At 40.8% G+C, this 10,000-nt stretch overlaps 1 protein-coding gene across 15 annotated transcripts in view; it reads right to left on the minus strand.

The window, feature by feature from the left end:
* The window catches only part of CASK (peripheral plasma membrane protein CASK), a 434,258-nt gene that overhangs the window by 364,526 nt on the left and 59,732 nt on the right, over positions 1-10,000 (minus strand). For 13 of the 15 annotated variants that reach the window (XR_015191511.1, XM_086543053.1, XM_086543052.1 and 10 more), the window contains exon 2: positions 1,084-1,128. The exons of the other annotated variants lie outside the window; for them this stretch is intronic. Coding sequence is in view for 12 of the 13 variants with exons in the window: in XM_086543053.1 (XP_086399179.1) it covers positions 1,084-1,128 (45 nt within the window). In the remaining variant the exon portion in view is untranslated. The remainder of the gene's footprint in view (positions 1-1,083; positions 1,129-10,000) is intronic. 15 annotated transcript variants of the gene reach the window in all.

A 10,000-nucleotide genomic window follows, 5' to 3' on the forward strand; every position in this document is an offset into this window, starting at 1 on the left:
GGGCTCTTACTGCCTAATCCTGGAAGACTCGTTTTTCATGATCGAGTATGCGGTGATGAATGATGAGATAAGCACTGTATTCAACGCTGCCCTTCGTGTGGCTTCGACTAATAGCTTGAAACACGGTTCGTCATAATTCATTTTCTAACATAGAAACCTTATCATATTTTGCTTCTGCTCCTCCACCTACACTTCCACCTTTATTTACACATCCGCTACCACGTCTCCACTCCTACTACTCTCTCTCCTTATCGTCCCACCAACGATTAGCCTCTTGTCGTTCGCTTCTCCTCTTCCTTCATTTACCACTGGTACATCATCACTACTCTCTCCTCCTCGAACACCACCCCTTCTTCTTCTTCTTCTTCTTCTCCTTCATAAACATGAGACCTGTTTACCGTAACCGATAAATCCAAAGCTGACTTGGCTTGTGTCGCCTGTGTACATATGAACCAGTTTGCTAATTATGTCACTAATGCGACCATGTGAAATATTCGTGTAGTTTCCCGTATGCGGTGTTTGCATGGTGTAATGAGACGTATTTTCCCAGAAACAATGATTAAAAAATGGTGACAGAAAATAAGTATTTAAATCGTTCCAAATTACAGAGAGGATTGGAATTACACTTATGATAAATTGATAGGTAAATAATAACAATAGTCAATCGTGTGAGTGCGAGTAAGTGTGTGTGCTAGTGCGTTTGCGAGTGTGCATGTGCCTACGCGTGCGTGTGTGAGTTAGCAACAAAAAAACAATGAGCTCAGAAATCCCAGCCACTTAGGAAACCCCAACCAGAGCCAGTCCCTCATAGATGCGCGAAGGCCCCGCAAGCACATCCTATTTCCTCTCGAGAACCCAGAGAGCGCAGTGTCACCAGTCGAAATTCTAAATAGACTAAGGTGCAGGACTTGGTGTGTAGGCTTAGTGCCGAAATGTGCGTTGAACATGCATTGAATAGAGAATACTTGTATCCATATATATATATTTTTTTTTTTGAGAGTCATAAAAGGCATTCTGATCAAGTAGTGGCGAGCAAAATAGGCATGGAAGACGGAAATCTGGCTGTGGATTCTCTCGACTCACCATATTTTCTGGCGACCTTCCCTTTTGTGATGCCCCGACACTCACCTGGAAAACAAAGAGAAGTTTATTAGTACAAGCGAAGGAAAGATATACACACCTAACAATTCATATCTACATAGGTATCTGTCTATCTGTCTCCTGTCTCTTTCTCATACACACACACACACACACTCTATATATGAATATATATGAATATATATATATATATATATATATATATATATATATATATATATATATATATATATATATATATATATGTATATATATGTAAATGTGTGTGTGTGTGTGTGTATGTGTGTGTGTGTGTGTGTGTGTGTGTGTGTGTGTGTGTGTGTGTGTGTATGTGTGTGTGTGTGTGTGTGTGTGTGTGTGCGTGTGTGTGTGTGCGTGTGTGTGTGTGCGTGTGTATGTGTGTGTGTGCGTGCGTATGTGTGCGTGTGCGTATGCGTGTATGAAATGTGTGTGTTCCGTATGCGTGTGCGTGTATGAAATACCATCTCCTTATCCATGAAACACCAAATTACATAAGTCTAAATCATCTAAATAGTCAACCAATCCGATTCCCAGCTTAAACCGTCATCATACAGTCCGTCAAAGAACCACCACCACTTCTAAAATACAAAATACCCCTCCATCAATCAGCTACGAAAACACGTGACCGAAGAAGACCCAAGGTGTGACGAAGGTTCGGAAAAGGTTCCCCACCATTCCTCTCCCTTCGTGTCTCTTGAGGCCACGCCCAGAAAGGGTTGAAAAATAGGAGATGCAGTAGAAGGTATGAGTGTGAGAAGGAAGGGACGAGGGATGGACGAAGACGAACGGGAGATAAAGGAGAATATCCGCTGATAACTATGAGTTTGCTACAGATTTCGTCTGAAAAATATTTCGACCGTCACCGCAATAGCCGAAACGGACAGGAGGAAAAGGAATGAAAACAAGAGAGATAATATAACCGACGAGAGAAAAGACAAAAACGGAAAGGAGGAAGAGGCAAGTGCGGAGAAGTGAGGAACCTAAAATAAAAGAGGAAGAGGCAAGTGAGGAGAAGTGAGGAACATAAAAAATAAAGAAGGAAGAGGCAAGTGAGGAGAAGTGAGGAACCTAAGATAAAGGAGGAAGAGGCAAGTGCGGAGAAGTGAGGAACCTAAAAATAAAAGAGGAAGAGGCAAGTGAGGAGAAGTGAAGTGAGGAACCTAAAAATAAAAGAGGAAGAGGCAAGTGAGGAGAAGTGAGGAACCTAAAAATAAAGGAGGAAGAGGCAAGTGAGGAGAAGTGAGGAACCTAAAAATAAAGGAGGAAGAGGCAAGTGAGGAGAAGTGAAGTGAGGAACCTAAAAATAAAAGAGGAAGAGGCAAGTGAGGAGAAGTGAGGAACCTAAAAATAAAGAAGGAAGAGGCAAGTGAGGAGAAGTGAAGTGAGGAACCTAAAAATAAAGGAGGAAGAGGCAAGTGAGGAGAAGTGAAGAACCTAAAAATAAAGGAGGAAGAGGCAAGTGAGGAGAAGTGAAGTGAGGAACCTAAAAATAAAGAAGGAAGAGGCAAGTGAGGAGAAGTGAAGTGAGGAACCAAAAAAATAAAAGAGGAAGAGGCAAGTGAGGAGAAGAGAAGTGAGGAACCTAAAAATAAAGGAGGAAGAGGCAAGTGAGGAGAAGTGAAGTGAGGAACCAAAAAAATAAAAGAGGAAGAGGCAAGTGAGGAGAAGTGAAGTGAGGAACCTAAAAATAAAGAAGGAAGAGGCAAGTGAGGAGAAGTGAAGTGAGGAACCAAAAAAATAAAAGAGGAAGAGGCAAGTGAGGAGAAGTGAAGTGAGGAACCTAAAAATAAAGAAGGAAGAGGCAAGTGAGGAGAAGTGAAGTGAGGAACCTAAAAATAAAAGAGGAAGAGGCAAGTGAGGAGAAGAGAAGTGAGGAACCTAAAAATAAAGGAGGAAGAGGCAAGTGAGGAGAAGTGAAGTGAGGAACCAAAAAAATAAAAGAGGAAGAGGCAAGTGAGGAGAAGAGAAGTGAGGAACCTAAAAATAAAGGAGGAAGAGGCAAGTGAGGAGAAGAGAAGTGAGGAACCTAAAAATAAAAGAGGAAGAGGCAAGTGAGGAGAAGTGAAGTGAGGAACCTAAAAATAAAGAAGGAATAGGCAAGTGAGGAGAAGTGAGGAACCTAAAAATAAAAGAGGAAGAGGCAAGTGAGGAGAAGAGAAGTGAGGAACCTAAAAATAAAGGAGGAAGAGGCAAGTGAGGAGAAGTGAGGAACCTAAAAATAAAAGAGGAAGAGGCAAGTGAGGAGAAGAGAAGTGAGGAACCTAAAAATAAAGGAGGAAGAGGCAAGTGAGGAGAAGTGAGGAACCTAAAAATAAAAGAGGAAGAGGCAAGTGAGGAGAAGAGAAGTGAGGAACCTAAAAATAAAGGAGGAAGAGGCAAGTGAGGAGAAGAGAAGTGAGGAACCTAAAAATAAAGGAGGAAGAGGCAAGTGAGGAGAAGTGAGGAACCTAAAAATAAAAGAGGAAGAGGCAAGTGAGGAGAAGTGAGGAACCTAAAAATAAAAGAGGAAGAGGCAAGTGAGGAGAAGTGAGGAACCTAAAAATAAAAGAGGAAGAGGCAAGTGAGGAGAAGAGAAGTGAGGAACCTAAAAATAAAGGAGGAAGAGGCAAGTGAGGAGAGAAGTGAGGAACCTAAAAATAAAAGAGGAAGAGGCAAGTGAGGAGAAGAGAAGTGAGGAACCTAAAAATAAAGGAGGAAGAGGCAAGTGAGGAGAAGTGAGGAACCTAAAAATAAAAGAGGAAGAGGCAAGTGAGGAGAAGAGAAGTGAGGAACCTAAAAATAAAGGAGGAAGAGGCAAGTGAGGAGAAGTGAGGAACCTAAAAATAAAAGAGGAAGAGGCAAGTGAGGAGAAGAGAAGTGAGGAACCTAAAAATAAAAGAGGAAGAGGCAAGTGAGGAGAAGAGAAGTGAGGAACCTAAAAATAAAAGAGGAAGAGGCAAGTGAGGAGAAGAGAAGTGAGGAACCTAAAAATAAAAGAGGAAGAGGCAAGTGAGGAGAAGAGAAGTGAGGAACCTAAAAATAAAGGAGGAAGAGGCAAGTGAGGAGAAGTGAGGAACCTAAAAATAAAAGAGGAAGAGGCAAGTGAGGAGAAGAGAAGTGAGGAACCTAAAAATAAAGGAGGAAGAGGCAAGTGAGGAGAAGAGAAGTGAGGAACCTAAAAATAAAAGAGGAAGAGGCAAGTGAGGAGAAGTGAAGTGAGGAACCTAAAAATAAAGAAGGAAGAGGCAAGTGAGGAGAAGTGAGGAACCTAAAAATAAAAGAGGAAGAGGCAAGTGAGGAGAAGAGAAGTGAGGAACCTAAAAATAAAGGAGGAAGAGGCAAGTGAGGAGAAGAGAAGTGAGGAACCTAAAAATAAAAGAGGAAGAGGCAAGTGAGGAGAAGTGAAGTGAGGAACCTAAAAATAAAGAAGGAAGAGGCAAGTGAGGAGAAGTGAAGTGAGGAACCTAAAAATAAAGGAGGAAGAGGCAAGTGAGGAGAAGTGAAGTAAGGAACCTAAAAATAAAGGAGGAAGAGGCAAGTGAGGAGAAGTGAAGTAAGGAACCTAAAAATAAAGGAGGAAGAGGCAAGTGAGGAGAAGTGAAGTGAGGAACCTAAAAATAAAAGAGGAAGAGGCAAGTGAGGAGAAGTGAGGAACCTAAAAATAAAGGAGGAAGAGGCAAGTGAGGAGAAGTGAAGTAAGGAACCTAAAAATAAAGAAGGAAGAGGCAAGTGAGGAGAAGTGAGGAACCTAAAAATAAAGGAGGGAGGGGAGAGGCAAGTGTGGATACGTGAGAACTAAAAATAAAGAGAGGAGAGGCAGGGGGAGAGAAGTGAGGAACCTAAAAATAAAGGAGGAAGAGGCAAGTGAGGAGAAGAGAAGTGAGGAACCTAAACATAAAAGAGGAAGAGGCAAGTGAGGAGAAGTGAGGAATCTAAAAATAAAAGAGGAAGAGGCAAGTGAGGAGAAGTGAAGTGAGGAACCTAAAGATAAAAGAGGAAGAGGCAAGTGAGGAGAAGTGAGGAACCTAAAAATAAAGGAGGAAGAGGCAAGTGAGGAGAAGTGAAGTGAGGAACCTAAAAATAAAGAGGAAGAGGCAAGTGAGGAGAAGAGAAGTGAGGAACCTAAAAATAAAGGAGGAAGAGGCAAGTGAGGAGAAGTGAGGAACCTAAAAATAAAAGAGGAAGAGGCAAGTGAGGAGAAGTGAGGAACCTAAAAATAAAAGAGGAAGAGGCAAGTGAGGAGAAGTGAGGAACCTAAAAATAAAGGAGGAAGAGGCAAGTGAGGAGAAGTGAGGAACCTAAAAATAAAGGAGGAAGAGGCAAGTGAGGAGAAGTGAAGTGAGGAACCTAAAAATAAAGAAGGAAGAGGCAAGTGAGGAGAAGTGAGGAACCTAAAAATAAAGGAGGAAGAGGCAAGTGAGGAGAAGTGAAGTGAGGAACCTAAAAATAAAAGAGGAAGAGGCAAGTGAGGAGAAGTGAGGAACCTAAAAATAAAGGAGGAAGAGGCAAGTGAGGAGAAGTGAAGTGAGGAACCTAAAAATAAAAGAGGAAGAGGCAAGTGAGGAGAAGTGAGGAACCTAAAAATAAAAGAGGAAGAGGCAAGTGAGAAGTGAGGAACCTAAAAATAAACGAGGAAGAGGCAAGTGAGAAGTGAGGAACCTAAAAATAAAAGAGGAAGAGGCAAGTGAGAAGTGAGGAACCTAAAAATAAACGAGGAAGAGGCAAGTGAGGAGAAGTGAAGTGAGGAACCTAAAAATAAAAGAGGAAGAGGCAAGTGAGGAGAAGAGAAGTGAGGAACCTAAAAATAAAAGAGGAAGAGGCAAGTGAGGAGAAGTGAGGAACCTAAAAATAGAGGAGGAAGAGGCAAGTGAGAAGAAGTGAAGTGAGGAACCTAAAAATAGAGGAGGAAGAGGCAAGTGAGGAGAAGTGAAGTGAGGAACCTAAAAATAAAAGAGGAAGAGGCAAGTGAGGAGAAGTGAGGAACCAAAAAATAAAGAAGGAAGAGGCAAGTGAGGAGAAGTGAGGAACCTAAAGATAAAAGAGGAAGAGGCAAGTGAGGAGAAGTGAGGAACCTAAAAATAAAGGAGGAAGAGGCAAGTGAGGAGAAGAGAAGTGAGGAACCTAAAAATAAAAGAGGAAGAGGCAAGTGAGGAGAAGAGAAGTGAGGAACCTAAAAATAAAAGAGGAAGAGGCAAGTGAGGAGAAGAGAAGTGAGGAACCTAAAAATAAAGGAGGAAGAGGCAAGTGAGGAGAAGTGAAGTGAGGAACCTAAAAATAAAAGAGGAAGAGGCAAGTGAGGAGAAGTGAGGAACCTAAAAATAAAGGAGGAAGAGGCAAGTGAGGAGAAGTGAGGAACCTAAAAATAAAAGAGGAAGAGGCAAGTGATGAGAAATGAGGAACCTAAAAATAAAAGAGGAAGAGGCAAGTGAGGAGAAGTGAGGAACCTAAAAATAAAAGAGGAAGAGGCAAGTGAGGAGAAGTGAGGAACCTAAAAATAAAGGAAGAAGAGGCAAGTGAGGAGAAGTGAGGAACCTAAAAATAAAAGAGGAAGAGGCAAGTGAGGAGAAGTGAGGAACCTAAAAATAAAAGAGGAAGAGGCAAGTGAGGAGAAGTGAGGAACCTAAAAATAAAAGAGGAAGAGGCAAGTGAGGAGAAGTGAAGTGAGGAACCTAAAAATAAAGGAAGAAGAGGCAAGTGAGGAGAAGTGAGGAACCTAAAAATAGAGGAGGAAGAGGCAAGTGAGGAGAAGTGAAGTGAGGAACCTAAAAATAGAGGAGGAAGAGGCAAGTGAGGAGAAGAGAAGTGAGGAACCTAAAAATAGAGGAGGAAGAGGCAAGTGAGGAGAAGTGAAGTGAGGAACCTAAAAATAAAAAAGGAAGAGGCAAGTGAGGAGAAGTGAAGTGAGGAACCTTAAAAAATACAGAAGAAAGAAAAGGAAAGGACAGAAAAGACAGAGGATGACCCACGATGCAAGGCAGTAAGTAAGTAAGTAAGTAAGTTGAAGCAGGATGGTGCCGCGGCAGGAGGGAGGGAGTGAGCGAGCGAGCGAGCGAGCGAGGCTTGGAGGCCCGAGTGAAGGTGCAACTTGAATGATGGAGGGCTTCAGGAGAGATTTTTGCGCCCCGTCTGAAGCCTTTTCGCGAGAGAGCTGGAGGTACAAAGCTATAAAAGTATGCGCCTGTGCAAAGTCACCGACGGAAAATAGGTTTTACGTGGACGGTTGGATAGACTGTTTCTTGTCCAAAAATGAATAGATAGAAAAATATATAGATACGTAATTCCACAGCTTTTCTGTCTGGTTGTTTGTCTATCTAATTAGTTTTACAAACACGAATGCATATGTACATCACATAAGCACTATTGCGAGTACAAAAACACATACAACAAACACAGATACAATTATACTATAGCATACACGAAGGAAACGTAAGCATAACACACACAGCTTGTCGACCCGAAGAACAGCAAGAACCGGATGCATTTAAATCTTTCTGCTGCCGAGACAAATTTCCAATAGTCAGCGATAAACCTAAGATACGATGCGCGTATTAGCTCCGGTTGCAACTGTGATATTTGCAACGGCATCCAAAATGAGTGTTGATGTTAATATGACATTGCGATTGAAAACGAGAATAACGATGATAGCGATACCTTTATGTAACACAACATAAAACAAACGTCGATTATAAGCACGATTTATCATTTAATAAATCGTGGGTACACACACAAACACATATCATATCATATATATACTCTTATCGTCTCCAGTTAATTCCTCCCCTTTTCGCGTGTTTCAGCATCCCATTTCTTTACCCTGCAGGCTGACTGTTACTTGTGCTTAAGTAGGCCTAGGTTTAATATATTTTTGCTGTGCCACATTATAGGCCACATTCTGGCCCGTGCTATATATGAAAATGGAAAGGAGGGGGGGCCACTTATGTTAACTTTATGTCCCTTTCTTTTTGTGTCATTTTTTAAAAATCATATTTCTATCTATGCATCTATCATTAATATCATTGTAATCATTATTATCACCATCAGTAATATCATTATCATTATTACTATCATCAGTATCATTATTATCATGATCTTTATTTTGATCATTATTATTGTTATCATCCCTATTATTATTATCATCATATCATTATCATTATTATCAAAATCATTTTCATCATAACCATTATTATTATCATTATCACTATCACTGGCATCAAGTAATACTTGACATCAGGTGTATCCATTTCGGGCAGTTTTACAATCAATTATTTTTTTTTCAATCCTACCGAAACAATTATGAACAGGAATAAGAAAAACAAACAATAAAGTAAAAAAAAAAAAAAAAAAGAGCATCCTACAACAAAATCAAAATCAAAACCACAACAACAGTAAAATCGCCCATTTTGAACACCCGCATATGCAAATCGTTCTTGATGACGATTCAGGGGAAGAGAAGAGTGGCCATAACAAGTGATAATGTGGTGTTAGGCGGATCGAGACGAAACCTAACGTTCTGTGCTTTTCCTTCGATGCGACTCTCGGAATGAAAACATCGAGGAATACAGACAGGGGTGGGGTGGGGGTTCATTGTATCATGATGAATGTTTAAGAAATGATGATGACGGTAAATATGACGATACTACAATATTAATAGTATTAGCTGCGGTTATGATGATGGAGATAAAACAATAACAACAATAATAATGATAATAATAACAATAATAATAAGTGAAAATAATAATAATAATGATGATAATCATAATAATAATAATTGCAATATCAATGACACTGATGCTGATAACAACATTAAAAAGAAATTAAAATTAAAATTAAAAAGAAGTAATAATGATTATAAGAATAATATCAGCAAAGTCCACAACCACAACATCACAATAGTGCTATTCACAATCAACAACAACAACAATAATAACAACAATACTAATAATAACAATAACGGCAGGGGCAACATTTCTAATGACATAAAATGATAAAGATGTCGATGAAGATAATGAAAAAGAATATTAACAATAATAACAATAACAACATTAATCATTACAATAATATTACCGATAATCATTAATAATTCTTATCAGAATCATTAAAAAAAATAAGCAAAGTTGTCAATAATGCTGATAATATAAAGAGATAACAAAAATAATCATAGTGATCGTACAAAAGTAATAAAAAAGAATATTAACAATAAGAAATATTCAAATGACAATAGTAACTATCAATAGCAATAACAACAATCAAAGAAACATAACAACATTAAAAAAAAAAAACAAGACAAGTACTTTCTCCCTTTCCCTTCCTCCCCATGAGTACCAACCCACCCCCTACTCCGAAGGGAGGAAGGAGGGAGGGAAGAAGAGAAGGACGGAGAGGGAGGAAGGAGGGAGGGAGAGGAAGGAAAGAGGGAGGAGGGCGAAGGGAGAGGGAAGAGGGGGCGAAGGGAGAGGGAAGAGGGGGAGGGGGAGGGAGGAAGGAGGGAGGGAGAGGGAGGAAGAAGGGAGGAAGGAGGGAGGGAGAGGGAGGAAGAAGGGAGGGAGGAGGTGAGTTGGTGAGGAGGGGAGGAAGGGAGGAGAGGGGGAGGGAGAGGGAAGAGAGGGAGGGAGACGGAAAAGGGGGAGGGAGGGAGGGAGGGAGGGAGAGAGAGAGAGAGAGAGAGAGAGAGAGAGAGAGAGAGAGAGAGAGAGAGAGAGAGAGAGAGAGAGAGAGAGAGAGAGAGAGAGAGAGAGAGAGAGAGAGAGCGAGAGTAAGAGAGAGAGAGAGAGAGAGAGAGAGAGAGAGAGAGAGAGAGAGAGAGAGAGAGAGAGAGAGAGAGAGAGAGAGAGGAGAGAGAGGGAGAGAGAGAGAGGAGAGAGAGAGGGCAGAGGACAGAGGAGAGAGAGAGAGAGAGAGAGAG

Source organism: Penaeus japonicus, unplaced genomic scaffold, assembly GCF_977035675.1.
Source record: "Penaeus japonicus unplaced genomic scaffold, GWHDUDI00000001_assembly GWHDUDI00000013, whole genome shotgun sequence".
Classification (NCBI taxonomy): domain Eukaryota; kingdom Metazoa; phylum Arthropoda; class Malacostraca; order Decapoda; family Penaeidae; genus Penaeus; species Penaeus japonicus.